This window comes from Gorilla gorilla, chromosome 10 (genome assembly GCF_029281585.2).
Source record: "Gorilla gorilla gorilla isolate KB3781 chromosome 10, NHGRI_mGorGor1-v2.1_pri, whole genome shotgun sequence".
Classification (NCBI taxonomy): Eukaryota; Metazoa; Chordata; class Mammalia; order Primates; family Hominidae; genus Gorilla; species Gorilla gorilla.
Genome location: NC_073234.2, coordinates 111,722,119 through 111,739,039, shown reverse-complemented (window position 1 = coordinate 111,739,039; position 16,921 = coordinate 111,722,119). Strand labels below are relative to the sequence as shown.

Here is a 16,921-nt window from a genome sequence, read left to right as displayed (position 1 = left end):
ATAAGTTGATCGTGACTGTTATTTCAGTACATACTGTAAACTAAAATAGGTTTCTGCAAAAAAAAATTGAACATGTTTTGAAATGAAAGTATTGTTGCTTTTTTGGTGCTGTTGAGATGATGATTAAGGTATCTCTCCTATTGGTTGATTATATTTTCATTATAAAAGGATTCTTCTTAATCAGTTAAGGAAATCTTATCAGTTTTCTAAATGATAAATTAACATTTTCAATTGTTGAAATCAACGATATATTTATGTGACACAATACTGATGAAAATATTTCTTATTTTTCTTCACCTTATAGATGATTTTTAAAAATCATTTGTTTTATTTAGTATTAGGGTCTGTATCTGGAGTTTCTCATTCTTCATTGAGCTATAATTTGTTTCCCCACCACCGAGGAGGCATGCTCTAGATTATATTCTTTTTATAGTATATATTTTTTTCTGTTTTATGAGACAGGGCCTCACTCTGTCACCCAGACTGGAGTACAGTGGTGGGATCTCAGCTCACCACAGCCTCAACCTCCTGGGCTCAAGTGATCCTCCTGCCTTAGCCCCAAGTAGCTGGGACTACAGGCACACACCACCATGCCCGGCTAATTTTTTTGCATTTTTTGTAGAGACAGGGTTTCACCATATTGGCTTCCCAAAGTGCTAGGATTACAGGCTTGAGCCACTGCACCTGACCTGTAGTATATTTTAATATCTGGAAAGACTTCTTTCTGTATCCCTCCCCCATATATGCATATACTCTTTCTTATTTTAGAATGTTTTTGGATTTTTTCTGTTTATTCTATTGATACATTTTAGGCATTTTATTTTGTTCTAAGAATAAGCTTATTGTGATTTCTTAGTGGTTATATAACTTATAAAATTAATATAGGGAGGACCAGTATCTTCTCATTACTTATTCTTACCATTTGGTGGCATTGTATGTTTTTATACTTAAGTCTTATATTTCTCAGTAAATATTTATGCAGTTCCTATACCTCTCCATTCCGTTTCATGGTTTGGCTGCTGTTATGAATGGGAGGAATTTCTTTTTATAGGGCTTAAATTTCTTGATACAATGATATAGGCAAGATTCTTTTCAAGTTTATCCCAGCTCACATTGTATAATTAAATAAAGTAGAAATGCCATTAACATGGCAGTAATAAATACAATTCTCTTTCCCCATGTTGCATACAAGATCATATAATATCTACTTGGTTAGTTATTTAAACTGATCACAGAGTTTGTGGTAGTGTTTGCCTAATGTTACTATATGGTATAATAAATTTAAAGTAAATTTCAAGTTGAATTTACCAGTGAAAGGACTCAAAAATTACTGAGGTTGCAAAATTTCATTTCTGTAACACTTCGCTGTATACTTTTGCTTACAGTAAATGTTTTTGCCATGAGTATATTACATATAATCAATGTAGGTAACTTTGCAACTGCAATAAAACTTTACAATTACTTATCACTAAGAAATAATATGTTAGAGCCTGTGACTACAAAAGCCAAATGCCTTGCCTTTACTATTTTTGATTACCTTTTTTTTTTTTTAAGGATTTAAATAAGCGGTTATCACTGCCTGCAGACATCAGAATACCTGATGGATATCTTGAAAAGTTGCAGATAAACAGTCCACCATTTGACCAACCAATGAGTCGAAGGTCTCGTAGAGCTTCCTTAGTAAGTTTTTGGTCTCCTATACCTCCACCATCAATCAGATCTGCTTGTTTGCTGCTTCTGGGTGTAAACATTTTAAATTAATTTTTATACTTGACTTTAGAATAGCTAAATTTTATTATATTGCCTTGATTTTTATTATTTTCCATTCTTAAAGGTTTATTGGAGTCCTTAAGATGCATTCAATAGGATGCATATTGGAATAGGATTTAAGGTATATTTTATTTTTGGTAAATGTTATTAATACATGCTAGATAGATAAATACATACTAGATATATAGATATACTAGATATGTGCTGGATAAATAAACATGTACTAATATATACTAGATATACAGAGAAGTACACAAACCATAATTGTACAGCTCAACGAACTTTTGAAATGTTAATATACCTGTGTAACCAGTACCTGGATCAGTAAAAGAAAATTTCAGAAATCCCAGAAACCCCCTTCTGTTCCCTTTCTCTTTACTTAGTATTCCTCACTTCCTCAACTGTAGCCATACTCTCTGCCTTCTGATGCTGAAGATTAGTTTTACCCATATGTGTGACATTGTTCTGATCATACTGTTTTTATAGTATGTTTTGGTATCTGGATCTTTTAAAATCCCATTCACATATATTCTTATTTGTTTTTTAAATGTGTAATATTCTCTTTCTGATTATCCTTATTAAAACGTCTGAGCTTTGTGTAATTATGAATATGTAATTATATTAAAATATGTTTTATGTAGATATACAGAATTATATACTTATACAAAGTTTGTATATATATATTGCACAATATGTATCCCAATATGTATGGAAGTTATACAGTATGTATTATTTTTGTTGTTAGCTTCTTTTGTTCAGTGTTATGTTTGTGAGTTTCAGCCCTATTTTTGCATGTAATTATAGATAATTCGTTTTCATTGTTGCATGGTATTCCATTTATGAGTGTACTGTACTTCATCCATTCTCCTATCGATGGGCATTCTGGTTGTTTTCGGTTTTTGGCTATTACCAAATAATGCTTCTATCACCATTCCTGTGCATGTTTTTTGGTTAATGTGTAAGCATTTCTGTTGAGTGCTTACCTAGGAGTGGAATTGTTGCATTATATTCTGCTTCCCTAGATACTGTCAACGGCTTTCCAGAGTGGTTGTACCAACTTATACGTACATCACTAGCATATAATAGTTCTGGTTGTTCTCCTTGCCAACTTTTGATAATGTCTTTTAAAAATTATTATTTTAACTTTTCTAGTAAGTTGATAGTAGTCTCTTGGTTTTATTTTGCATTTCTCTGATGACTAAGTTGAACACCTTTCTGTGTGTTTATTATTCATCGTATGTTTATTGTATGTTTATATTTAGATATTCTCTTTTGTGAATTAACTACCCAAGTCTGTTTTTCTTCTTTTTTCTATTGGGTTTTCTGTCTTTTTTATTGGTTTATATGAATTTTTAAATATACTTTATATACAGGACCTTTGTCAGTTACATGTCTTACAAATATATTTTCTAAATATTTAGTAATTAACCCAGCACCATTTATTCAAAGGATAACTTTTCTTATTGCAGTATCACTTTAATGTAAATTCAGGTGATTGTTTATGTGAGAATCTCTTTTGGATGACTATAGTCCTGTAGTAGAGATACATATAAAGTGCTTTGGGACAACAAAAGAGGCAGCAAGTAAAATGCCTTGGCAAATCACAAGCTTACAGAGATAGCACTTGAGCTGGTCCTAGAAGGATGGGCAGAAATTTGTCAGTTAAAAATGGCCTATGAATGAAGGGTGTTCTAAGAAGAGGAAACTTCATGTACTAAAACTAAAACCCAGAGGTTTGGGTGTAGATGTCATGTTTGGGAAATCAGAACTGATATGAAGGGTAATATGGAATAATATAAAAGCTATGGCTTGAACGGACAGGACAGATCCAGAATGAAAAGCCTTAGAGGTCAGGCCAAGAAGTCTGGACTTCTTCCCATGTAATGAGAAGACATCAAAGGTATTTATTTAAACAAAGGCTGACATGGTCACATTTTTGTTTCATAGCAATAGCTTTAGGAAAAGTACAAACAATGAATTAAAGAGAAAGACTAGAGGCAGGGAGAATTAGGAATGTATTCAAAATTAAGGATGATGTGGCAATCAGATGGAAATAGAAAGCAGAACATAAATCCTAGGGACCAGGAAGGGATAAAATACCACCTAATACCCATTGGACTTTGCACCTGAAGGAAGCGAAATTGATGATGACTCTTGGATTGCTAGCAGTTGTTGTATCTCCTTTTTTACATTATTATTATTATTATTATTATTATTATTATTTTTGGAGACGGAGTCCTGCTCTGTCACCCAAGCTGGAGTGTAGTGGTGCAATTTTGGCTCACTGCAGTCTCTGCCTCCCCGGGTTCAAGCGATTCTCTGGCCTCAGCCTCCCGAGTAGCTGGGATTATAGGTATGTGCCACCATGTCCTGCTAATTTTTGTATTTTTAGTAGAGATGTGATTTCACCATGTTGGCCAGGCTGGTCTTGAATGCCTGACCTCAGGTGATCCACCCGCTTCGACCTCCCAACGTGCTGGGATTACAGGGGTGAGCCACTGCATCCAGCCTTTACATATTATTATGTAATGGAACTATTTTCTTTAGAGACAAGGTCTCACTCTGTCACCTAGGCTGGAATGCAGTAGCATGATCATAGCTCACTGTAATCTTGAACTCCTGGGCCCAAGCAATCCTCACATGTCAGGCTCCTGAGTAGCTAAGACTGCAGGTGTACACCATCACACCCAGCTAATTAAAAAACTTTTTTTTTTTTTTTAGAGATGGCATCTCACTGTGTTGCCCATGCTGGTTTCAAATGCCTGGCCTCAAGCAGTCCTTCTGCATTGGTTTCCCGAAGTGCTAGGATTACAGGTGTGAGCCGCCCGCAGCATCTGGCCCCTGTGGGCCAGGTTAGATATTCTAGTTAGATAATCTACAAAATATTTTGGTTACATACTCTAAAAAATAAAATCACTTTATGCTGTATATACCATGAGCACATTGTTATTTGACATTCACCAGTATATAAATATGGTAAAAAGTATAACACAAACTTGATTTTGGTATAAGCATATGATTATCATAATTTAGCATCACTGCTTAACAGTTTGTGTGTGTGTGTGTCTGTGTGTGTGAGACAGAGTGTCACTTTGTCGTCCAGGCAGGAGTACAGTGGCGCGATCTCGGCTCGTTGCAACCTCTGCCTCTGGTTCAAGTGATTCTCATGCCTCAGCCTCTTTAGTAGCTGAGATTACAGGCATGTGCCACCATGCCTGGCTAATTTTTGCATTTTTAGTAGAGATGGGGTTTTGCCGTGTTGGCCAAGCTGGTCTTGAATTCCTGACCTCAAGTGATCCACCTGCCTCAGCCTCCCACAGTGTTGGGATTACAGGCATAAGCCACTGTGCCCGGCCAAGACATTTTTATTGGGATGATTTTGCCATTTGATTGTCAAGTCAAAAGTTTTCTTCGGCTATCAGTTTCTATCAAAGATTGGTACTTAGGATAAATTTTGAGGTTGTATTTGTTCCAATTGGGAGTAAAAATGTGATTTAATCACCATGTAATTTTTTTAAGCTATCATTTAGGAGCTATCTTTTACAGTCTACATGATATTAAGAAAAACAGTGCCCTCTAATGAATGCTAAGTGATTAGAGTTTTTATTTATGGTTAAGTGTTCCTACCTACCTCCCCCCTTTTTTTTTGAGACAGAGTTTCACTTTTGTTGCCCAGGCTGGAGTGCAATGGCATGATCTCAGGTCACCACAACCTTCGCCTCCCGGGTTCAAGCGATTCTCCTGCCTCAGCCTCCCGAGTAGCTGGGATTACAGGCATGCACCACCACACCCGGCTCATTTTGTATTTTTAGTAGAGATGGGGTTTCTCCATGTTGGTCAGGCTGGTCTTGAACTCCCCATCTCAGGTGATCCTCCTGCCACAGCCTCCCAAAGTGCTGGGATTACAGGCGTGAGCCCCTGCGCCTGGCCTGCCTACTTCCCTTTTCAGAAAATTCTGAAATGGCTTATAGATTTCAGATAAATCATGCCAGCTATGTTTTGGATTTTACTGATGCATCCATTTCATTATTCATCTACCTTAGTAAAGCATACTTTTTGGAAATACATTAAAAATTATTCTTCAAAATGAAAATCTCTACCCTAGGTTTATATTTGAACATAGTCAGTGAAGGAGGGCATGTGAAAGTTAGGGATGGATGGAAAAGGAGTGGGAAAAAGAAACTCATTTTTTTATCTGTATTAGAATTTGTGTATCTGTGGATAATATATTCTTTATATACCTAAAAAGTAAAAGTTTTTTCAAAGAGATCAGTTTTTCAGCATAGAAGTCTGGACCCTTGGTTTATGTGTAAAGGAGATGGGTAAAGATTAGGGATGGATGGAAAGGAGGTAGGAAAAGAAAAATATTCTTCACATGTACTAGAGTTCATTTTTCCATGGATAATATACCCTTAATCTAAAAAATAAAATATTTTTTAAGGTAAAATGTAAAATTTAGCCTTGTCTTCTAAAAGTTTTAAACTTTCAATGTGTTGTTCTCATGTATATATATAATTTTTTTTTTGTACAAATTATTTGTAGAGACAGGGTCATACTATATTATCCAGGCTTGTCTTGAACTCCTGGCCTCAAGCAGTCCTCCTGCTTTGGCCTCCAAAATCACTGACATTACAGGTGTAAGCTACCTCTCCTGGCCTATTTTCATATTTTCTAATGGCAATATATAATGAGTAGTAAAAATAACATAAAACCTTTGCTTGAGTAGGAATTAAGAAACAATTCATTTTTCCTGGAGAAAGTTATACAGTAGGGCTGAATGGGTCTAATATAAATTTATGGTCATCAATCTCGCATAGATCCCCAGTGTTGCCTGGCTACTCCACTGTCTTTCTCTGATTAATTCTTCCTCTCTTACTGTAAGCAGATGATCTCTCTTCCTATATCATAAAAAAGAGAGAGGGCCAGATGTTGTGGCTCATGCCTGTAATCCCACCACTTTGAGAGGTTGAGGCAGGAGGTTTGCTTGAGCCCAGGAGTCCAAGACCAGCCTGGGCAACATAGTGAGACCTCCATCTTTACAAAAAATTAACAAAACTAGCCAGGCATGGTGGCACACCTTTGTAGTCCCAGCTACTCAGTAGGTAGGAGGTGAGAAGATCACTTGAGCCCAAGAGGATGAGGTTGTGGTGAGCCATGATTGCACCACTGCACTCCAGCCTTGTCGACAGAGCAAGAGACCCTGTCTCAAAAAAAAAAGGGGGTGGCCATTAACCGAAAACTCCCTCCTTTTCTGTATAACAAACTTGCAAATCTACCTATACATATACCCATTCTGTTCTTTTTTGTTTTTAATCTTGAGAAGTTGTCCCCCTTACTATCCCATCTTTTCAGGATGCCTAAGACTATCTGTTATCCCTATAAACTCATGTGTGTTCAGTCTCCCATTTCTTACCTTAATCCTTTCCAGTGACTTTTTATTTACATAAACATAATTTTAGTTTTAGATTTACAGAAAAAATTACAAAAATTATATAGTTCTTCTATACCACATACCCAGTTACCATATTATTAACATTTTATATTACTTTAATACATTTGTCACAACTAAGGAACCAACATTGGTACATTACTAGTAACAAAACTCCATACTTTATTCAGATTTCACTAATTTTTTGTCAGTGTTGTTTTTCTGTCCCGATACTCCCTCCAGGATACCACATTACATTTAGTGATCATATGTCATCTTAAAAATATTGGCTATTGGATTGGTGAAGTGCTATTTAGTAGTCCTTTATGATTGATAAGAAATAAAACATTGTCAACATATTTAGTTAAATATTAGAATAGTGGGAAAGCCTATATGTAGATAGTCAGGATTCATCAGAGCTTCCTTGCCCATACGATAATGGTATACCCAGTGGAAGTTTTGTGAGACTGAGTGCAGCTTCAATTATAATGAAGGTCATCCATATATAAAAATTTGTCTTATTGTATTCAAATTATAGGTTTATACATTTTAAGAGCATATGCCTTCCTAAACAATGAATGTTTGGATTCTTCATTCCTGGTTTTACCAATAGACTATACAGACCTTTCTTAATTCTCAGAGCAGGTGAGAAAATACAATCAAGTCCTTACATCTCTCAGCAATTAGAAATATAAGATGGAATGTGGGAGTGAGGTTCAAAGTCCCACAGAATTTACCTTTAGCATATTATGTACAGGAGTACAGGATTAAGGTGGTATTGTGGTGACGATAATAGCAATTTTTGTAAGACAAAGTGACTGAGTAGAATAGAGATTCTCAGTCTTTCCCCCTGCCCACCAAGTCTAAGGGATGAAACACATTTCTGTCGTTAACAGTAACTCGGTAATTCCCACAGGGAGGGAAATGAATGTTTGAAAAAGCCTCCCTCTTCCCCTGCTGTTTCTTTTTTGTTGTTGTTTTTTGAGACAGAGTCTTGCTCTGTCGCCAGGCTGGAGTGCAGTGGCACGATCTTGGCTCACCGCAATCTCCGCCTCCTGGGTTCAAGCGATTCTTCTGCCTCAGCCTCCCGAGTAGCTGGGATTATAGGTATGCACCACCACACCCAGCTAATTTTTGTATTTTTAGTAGAGACAGGGTTTCACTGTGTTGGCCAGGATGGTCTTGATCTCCTGACCTCGTGATCTGCCCTTCTCGGCCTCCCAAAGTGCTGGGATTACAGGCATGAGCCACCGTGCCCGGCCCCGTTTCTTATGTATTAATATATACTCACTCTTAAAATGTCATCTATGGATCCTCTGTACATACAGAAGCTTCCCCCTTTATCTGTGGTTTCATTTTCCGCAATTTCAGTTATGTGAGGTCAAACATAGTCTGAAGATAGGTGAATACAATGCCAGTATGATTATTTTGAGAGCAAGAGATAGAGACTGCATTCACATAACTTTTATTACAGTGTATTATTATGCTTATTTGTTTTATTAGTTGATCTCTTACTCTGCAAAATTTATAAATTAAACTTTATCTTAGGAGTGTATTTAATATGTATAGGGAAAAACCTAGTACATACAGGTTTCAGTGCTGTCTGCTGTTTCAGGCATCCACTGGTGTTCTTAGAAGTATCCCCTGTGGATAAGGGGGACCTCTGGTGCTTTATTTGTTTTGAAGCTCAGCTAGAACAGCATCTCCAGCCTGTAATAGAGTAATTATGTTGCTAGATCCAAAGTAAACAAGAAGTTTCCCATAAGGCTTGGTATTGCTTACAAGTTACAGTGAATTCTAGGAAGACTATTATAAATTATAATTTAATTTATATATATATTTAGAATTTTCATGTGTTTATACTCTAAGAGCCATCTGAATAGGAATTTGCTTGGGGCTGTCAAAAAGTGAAGTATTTTCTTGGAACAGTGAAATATCAGAAAAAATTATCTTCATTTGTCTGGAAAGCAGCATTAAGGGGGCTCTTATATTACATGAAAATATAAGCTTTGAGCAGTGATAGTATCATACCCAAGGTTTATCCAAGGCACAGTTATTGCTAATTGAAAATTTTTCCCAAATACCCCCACCATGACAACTTGTGATTATAGTTGGCATTGGCAATTTTTGAGTTTCTACAGAGACTGAAACAACAATATACACATTATAAAGCTTATTGTGCTATTTCTTTAGCTATTATTTCTGTTTCTGTGAAACTTTTAAAATATTCTAAAATAATCTAGGATGGAACTCAGGCTAGATTGTGAACTCATGAAAGTGGGAATCATGTCTGTCTTCTCTAGCACCTAACATTGTGCTGGGTAAATGTTGAATAAATGAGCTTTGTCCTCTGTCCTCTGAATAATTTCTGTAGGAGAGCATGTCAACAAGCTAGTCATTATATCTATTGTTAATCTTGTTGTGTTCAGCAAATAAAAATGCAAGCAAAATTTTCTAAAAATCTTATTTAAAGATTCAGTAAGTACTGTTTTGATGTAATCATTAAATCCTAAGTTGGAGATTACTAAAATGGGGGCTAAGCTTTTACTTTTTGAATTAGGATCTGACAGACAATTCACTAGTGTAATTGTGCCTTTGTCTGAATTCTCTGCCTGCCTGCATGGGTGGAATTCAGTAGTGTTGTTTATTTTATAGACTGATTATTCAAATTTAAACTTAACCTCTTACATATTTGTCTTTACAGTCTAATTTGTAGTCCATTTACATAGTCTTTAAAGCAAACCTCGACGTTTTGTCATAGTAACCATTGGACCCTAGTGTATTTGATGTTTTAAGAACATAGTAGTATTCATTCATTTAAGATAAAAGGATTAATAAGAAAATTTCTCTACTTCTGAGAAGAAAAAATGCCTAGCTTACAGTCTTATTTCCCGTGTGCTTCTCATTGTTATAATGACATTTTAAATATTTTTTTCAGGAATATTCATTCTTTTGTTCATACTAGTTTGCATTTATTCTCAATATAGTGTTTTTCCCCCATAAAAGATGACACAAAACTTAAAATTCATGGCAAAAATGCGGTAGTTCCATATTCATGAATTTAAGCACCTAAATTCCAGAGATAAGTATCAGAATAAAGATATTTTATTAGTTTCTGTGATCTTGGCAAGTAGCCTTTTTTATGGAGTAAAGTATTTAAGATCATATATAAATAGGCTATATAAAACATATATAAATTAAAAGATTATTCGTAATCAGACTGTCATGTACCAGATAGTGGGCTATTTGCCATGTTTTCCATACTGATTTTAAAAACTTCACTTGTATTTTAAAAATGTTATCTATTGTAGTTTTACTTCTTTATTTTGCATAGTTATTGAGGCTAGAAAGCGAAGGACTTAATACTGAGTCATGTACAAGACAATACATGGATGAATAGTGTATGATGGTCGTAAAACTTCATTTTAAAATTTAATGTTTTATGAAAAACGTCATAGGAAAATGTCATAGAATGCAAAAATAATTTTTCATTTATTCAATAATACCTGTGACCAAAGTTTTAATTAGTTTACTAAAATTGAATTAAGTACTATTGGATGTGCAGTTTTCCACATGGCTTTTAATATGATACATATCATTGTAACAAAAAGATAAAAACAGTTATTTTGAGGGGCCTCTGCTACTTTTGGCCATTCAACTTTGGATAATTTATCCTATTGTCTGAAATGGTAAGTGATGCAAGTCTAATTACCAAGGATTATTTTAATTTTATTCCACAGTTCCAAGGGAAAATTGCGTATTTAGACCTCTAGAGTTTGACTGAATCACAACATTTAATCATCTGGCATAATTTATACACCTTTGAGAACTGAGATAATGTATTAAAAAACATTATTTCCTTTCACTGGCTTTTTATTTAAGGGCATTGCACCATTCTAAGCAAGTGAATCTTTCTTTAGATTATCATTACCTTTTCCATTATCTACAAAGGGGTACTAGAAAGCAACTTTAAGAAAATTCTTTTCCCATTCTGTTTTACTTTTTAAAATATTTCTGCTCTCTCAGTCCCTAGTTTTCAATCTATCTAAAAACAAATTTTCCTAAATTTTGTGTTAAGGTTTTTTCTTTTTCATTTTAAATATTGGGTTTGTATTACATATTTAGGTATATTTCATGTACCCTGTTTATCATCTCCATACACAATAGTCAGGCGAGCTCAAGGTTTAAAAGCAAGGCTTTTAAGAACTCACTTTTAAAGCATTTTCTCTTGTTGTTGTGGGTTTGTTTTTTTTTTTTTTTTTTTTTTTTGGCCGAGGGTTGAGGGGGGTGTAGCCAGAATTATTAGACTTACATTGCTGCTTCTATGCTTGCCACTTCCTGATCGATAGTAGAGCATGATTTTCAGTTGTCTTTTTCATTGTATTTTGATTGGAAAGCCTGAAACAAATAGTATTTTGTTGTTTGCAGGACTTCCTTGGGAATTCAGATTGGTGAGGGAGAAAATACATAGGAAAATTATTTATTTTGCAATTTTGTTAAAAAGAAAATCCCAAGTAGTTATCCTTGATAAGATTCTTTAGTATCTTAAAATGCCTGTGGTATCTTAGAATAAAACCAAATATTTTTCATGACAGAATGTTTACTGTGTATATATAAAGGTTGGGTTGACAATTTTGATTGTGAACTTTGATATTTTTGAACCTTTGAATGTTCCAACATTGGGTTTATTTTAAAACTTGATATTCAACCATTTGATTATAATCAGATTTTTCTATTCTTAGTCATTCTTTAGAGTGGGAAAGTTTCAGAAGTTGAGGAAGAGATGAATTGAAACTTTAAGAATATATACAAGGCTGGGCGCGGTGGCTTAACGCCTGTAATCCCAGCACTTTGGAAGGCCAAGGCAGGCAGATCACTTGAGGTCAGGAGTTCGAGAACAGCCTGGCCAATGTGTTGAAACCCTGTCTCTGCTAAAAATGCAAAAATTTGCCGGGCTTGGTGGCGCGTGCCTGTAATCCCAGCTGCTCCGGAGGCTGAGGCAGGAGAATCACTTGAACCCGGGAGGTGGAGGTTGCAGTAAGCCAAGATTGTGCCGCTGCACTCCAGCCTGGGCAACAGAGTGAGACGATGCTGTCTCAAAAAAAAAAAAAAAGTAAATACTAAATTTTTCATTGTTTACTTTTCAGTCAGAAATTGGCTTTGGAAAAATGGAAACCTACATCAAATTGGAAAAGCTTGGAGAGGTAAGTAAATATTTATCTCAAAAATGTAAGACACATTTTTTTCTTATTCGTCATTCAAACTCTGTTACTCCACGGTTTTTGTTAACCTGGAAAAAACATAAGTACTGATGTCTACAAGATTATATACTTGTTCTGGAAAGGTAACAGAGTTTCTAGGAGTTAGAGTCTTCAATTCTTGAAATTATCCTATCAGTTTGAGAGGAAATGAATTTTTTTTATAGCTTTGAAATTTTTATTGAAGCAGAAAGTATTATGTTTTCTTAATAACAAAGTAGGCATTTGTCACTTAGTCTACTGCCAGTCTACTGTCTGTGCCACCATGGGAAATTGCATGAGTTCAGACCTGTGAAAAATCAGAATAAAGATAAAAACACATTTTTTGAAGGTTACGGAAATTCTTAAGATCTTGGTTTTCTTGAACTTACTACTAGTACTACTGATTTAGAAATGGACTACCTCCTATAGTAGGAAAGGGCAAAGAAAACAGTAGTTAATAGGGAAGGCTTAAAGGAGCTTGAGGGCTGTCCTGGCAATAATAGAAGAGATCCTTGTTTTTTAAAGGAGAGTTAATGTACAAAGATTCTGAAAAGTCTAGAAACATGGGTAAAATTTTTATGATTGCCGGGCGTGGTGGCTCACGCCTGTAATCCCAGCATTTTGGGAGGCCGAGGCGGGTGAATCACGAGGTCAGGAGTTCGAGACCAGCCTGGCCAACATGGTGAAACCCCGTCTGTACTGAAAGCACAAAAATTAGCTGGGCGTGGTGGCGGGCGCCTGTAATCCCAGCTACTTGGGAGGCTGAGTCAGGAGAATCGCTTGGAACCGGAAGGTGGAGGTTACAGCAAGCCAAGATCGTGCCACTGCACTCTAGCCTGGGCGAAAGAATGAAACTCCATCTCAAAAAAAAAAAAAAAAAATTATGATTTAACAATATGTACATTATGTTTTCATTTTTCAATTAATATGTTCAATTAGTGTCCATCAGTCTCCATATACCATTGCAGGTAAAGCACCTTTGATTTTAAAGCTATTGATCTAATTGTTAATCTAAAATAAGGTACAAAAAGTAAATATTCTGTCTATGTTTTTATACTCTTGAGGCACTCTGTAGTGTTACAGAAGTATGGAAGCTGTGCATATGAACTGAAAGTCCTGTTTACTGTAAGAAAAGCCATGGCTGATCATTGTGTGTTTTTCTTTGCAAGATGGAATTTAACAATGCTTAGAAACTAGAAATTCAGGTAGAGCTCTTTATTATAAGATGGTATTAAATAGACTCTTATGATACTTTTGATGCGTCCTTTAAAAATATATTTTATAGGGTACATATGCAACAGTATATAAAGGAAGAAGTAAATTGACAGAGAATTTGGTGGCATTAAAAGAGATCCGATTGGAACATGAAGAAGGTGCACCCTGCACAGCTATAAGAGAAGGTATAATAATTATACAGAACATTTTAAAATCAAAGTGGTGGAATAAGAGTTTATTTTTTATAAGTAAAAAGAGCTCAGATATACAAGTAATAAATGACTGGAAGATGTAATTAAACCTTTAAAAAGCAAATTTCTAAAACAAATACTCAAAGGGATTAATTGTATTAGTGTATAACTTATAATGAAATCTGAATTCATTAAAAATCACTATCATAGACAACTATTTGTCATAGGGAAATGTTATACAGTGGTACATGAGGAACATGGTAACTATAAATTAACCAGATAAACTAAATATATTAAAAAACAGTGTGTAAACATATTTATATCATAGTACCATTTTATAAAGAAGATTATTCAGAAAATGGCTTGAGGCAACTGATTAGTAATGTGGAGGGGAAAAATGGTTCCTTGTACTTTAAATTAATGCCAGAAGTTTCAAAAGTTAACATTTAGGAAAAATACAGAAGATGATATGGAGAATGTTATAATATTGGGGACAATTTTAAGTATTATAATATCAAACCCAGTAGTATAAAAGAAAAAATTGATTTCCATGAACTTTTTTTTTTTTTTTTTTTTTTTGAGAGGGAGTCTGGCTCTGTTGCCCAGGCTGGAGTGCAGTGGCGAGATCTTGGCTCACTGCAAACTCCGCCTCCTGGGTTCATGCCATTCTCCTGCCTCAGCCTCCCAAGTAGCTGGAACTACAGGCGTCCGCCATCACGCCCGGCTAACTTTTTTTTGTATTTTTTAGTAGAGACGGGGTTTCGCCATGTTAGCCAGGCGATCTCCTGACCTCATGATCCGCCCGCCTTGGCCTTCCAAAGTGCTGGGATTACAGGCATGAGCCACCGTGCCCAGCCTCCATGAACATTTTTACAACCAATCCCCTTGGTAAATTATTGCTTTAAACTTAAGAGAATCTTTTTTTTTTTTTTTTAAATAGCATTGTTGCCCAGGCTGGTCTTGAACTCCTGGGCTCAAGTGATCCGCCTGCCTTGGTCTCTCAAAAGTGCTGGGATTATAGGGGTCAGCCACCGCCCAAGACCTAAACTTAAGAGAATCTTTTAATCAGTTCGTATGTTCAACTTACTTCAGGTTTTTATAAAGACTGCCACAGACTAAACAATTGTCTTTCTTTTTCTGTTTTGCAGTTTCACTATTAAAGGATTTAAAACATGCAAATATAGTAACCTTACATGACATTGTTCACACAGATAAATCCTTGACTTTGGTGTTTGAGTATCTGGTAAGCATCTCATAAAAATTCAGTATTTAACTTTACTTTAGAAAAACATAGTAAATTGGACTTTTAGTTGGTTTTTTATTTTTCTTTAAACTGCAGCTGTGCTTAGCTAAATTGGACTTTTTAACAGCCCAAGAGACTTTATTGTTTAGTTATCAGTTTTTCATTAAATTATGTGTATGGTGCATCCAGTATCTTTTCTTGAAAAACAACTAATTTTGAAAAACACTATTAAGTGAACCAGTCACAATATTCTGAAAATGATGTATCACATAGCAGAGTGCTGTGTTTTTCCAGGATAAAGACCTGAAACAGTACATGGATGACTGTGGAAACATCATGAGTATGCACAACGTAAAGGTATGTTTTCTTGCGTGTGTGATTTTTAAATTTTGTTTAAAGCATAGGTGAACCATTATATAAGGAAATGTACCAGCCTCATAACTCTTCTTCAGGGTTTTCTGTTTGGCCTTTTAAATGGGTTATTGTCCTCTGAACGTGCAATATTTACCCAGAACTTCTGTTTACTACACTATAGCTTTCTTAGGATCAGACCTTTTTGTAGAACCACTTCATTCTTTTGACATTTCACATTACAACTGATTGTCCTAATATAGAATATATGTACAGGTGTATTCTGCTTTAAAAAAAAATTCAAAATAAATACGAATGATGGGTGCATTCTGTGAAAGGCCTTCTTTAAATAGTGAACTCCCCAAATAAATGGTATTTAATTGTAAAACAACAACTTTTCAGGACTAATGAATAAGGCCAGAACATGCAGGTTTTGTGAACACTATGCTGGAAATACCAATCTATACTGTCAGGAAGAAGAGTAAGATAATTGGTGTGTTTTCTTACTACAACATATTTAAAAATTTAATGCTAAAAATGTTTGCCATAAAATCAGTGCCAGATGATCCCAAAAGTTATTAACTGAGTAACAGCATCCGGCATAGTTTGTATTCTTATAGTAGGTTTCTTTGACCTGAGTAGTGTGTCCAAATTTAGCAAAGATTTATTTATCCAAACTTAGTCAACAATATGTAAGAACCTATTCTGAAAATAGGCTGTCGCAGCTGTGTGCTTCAGACATTTCTAATTCTGTAGGTAGTAATTTTAAACTTACATTTTAAAAAAATATTAAGTTTGGTGGTTATAAAGGAGAGCCAGTTTCTGTTACTAAAAGACAGCTCAGAACATATGGATAACACATTGCTAAGGATTTTTAAAAAGGGCTTTAAATGTATTTCCATATATATTCTGTCAGGGTTGTTTTCATCTTATTTTACATTTTTTGTTTGCAAAGTGTTATAACTGTCATTTTGTATCTTTTTTGGTTTTAATTTTGTTTTTCCTGCTTTTTTTATTGGCAATAATTTGAAAATAAAACAAGGTCCTTAATGATGATAATTTCACAAATGTTGAGACATTTATTTCTTTAATGCCAGGTTTACATGATTAGCTTAAGTTGGAAAGCGTTTTATTATTTATTTGTTTAAATGGCCTTTATACTTTCAAAATACAAAGTGTAACAAGAATTCATTTAAATAGTAATTTTAGAGTTTTAAAAACATAATTATGTAGACTGCAGAGACTCTGGCACAGAGAATTCATTCAGGCATACCGTTGACCTGCTGCCTTGGCTGCCTCAGTGTTCGGATGCCCTGTTTTTCGCCTACAGATGAACTGAGGGGAAACTCTTGAATCCTCTGTACTTGAGGTTCTTTTTGTTAACCCCAGAGAATCAAAGGTCTTATGTGTTCCGTAACCCTCTTTCTACCAAAATGTACAGCAAAAACTCTACCATTAGCCTTATAGGAATTACTTTTTTCAG

At 35.1% G+C, this 16,921-nt stretch overlaps 1 protein-coding gene and 1 non-coding gene across 5 annotated transcripts in view; both read left to right on the top strand.

Moving 5' to 3' along the window:
• CDK17 (cyclin dependent kinase 17) overlaps positions 1-16,921 on the top strand; it is a 116,018-nt gene that overhangs the window by 81,848 nt on the left and 17,249 nt on the right. For all 4 annotated transcript variants that reach the window (XM_031000594.3, XM_063694223.1, XM_055357438.1 and 1 more), the window contains 5 exons: positions 1,555-1,680; positions 12,346-12,402; positions 13,724-13,838; positions 14,993-15,087; positions 15,382-15,444. In XM_031000594.3, coding sequence (XP_030856454.1) covers positions 1,555-1,680; positions 12,346-12,402; positions 13,724-13,838; positions 14,993-15,087; positions 15,382-15,444 — 456 coding nt within the window. The remainder of the gene's footprint in view (positions 1-1,554; positions 1,681-12,345; positions 12,403-13,723; positions 13,839-14,992; positions 15,088-15,381; positions 15,445-16,921) is intronic.
• LOC115930391 (U4 spliceosomal RNA) lies at positions 9,204-9,342 on the top strand. The gene has a single exon (XR_004067017.1). It is a non-coding gene; the product is annotated as a U4 spliceosomal RNA (small nuclear RNA).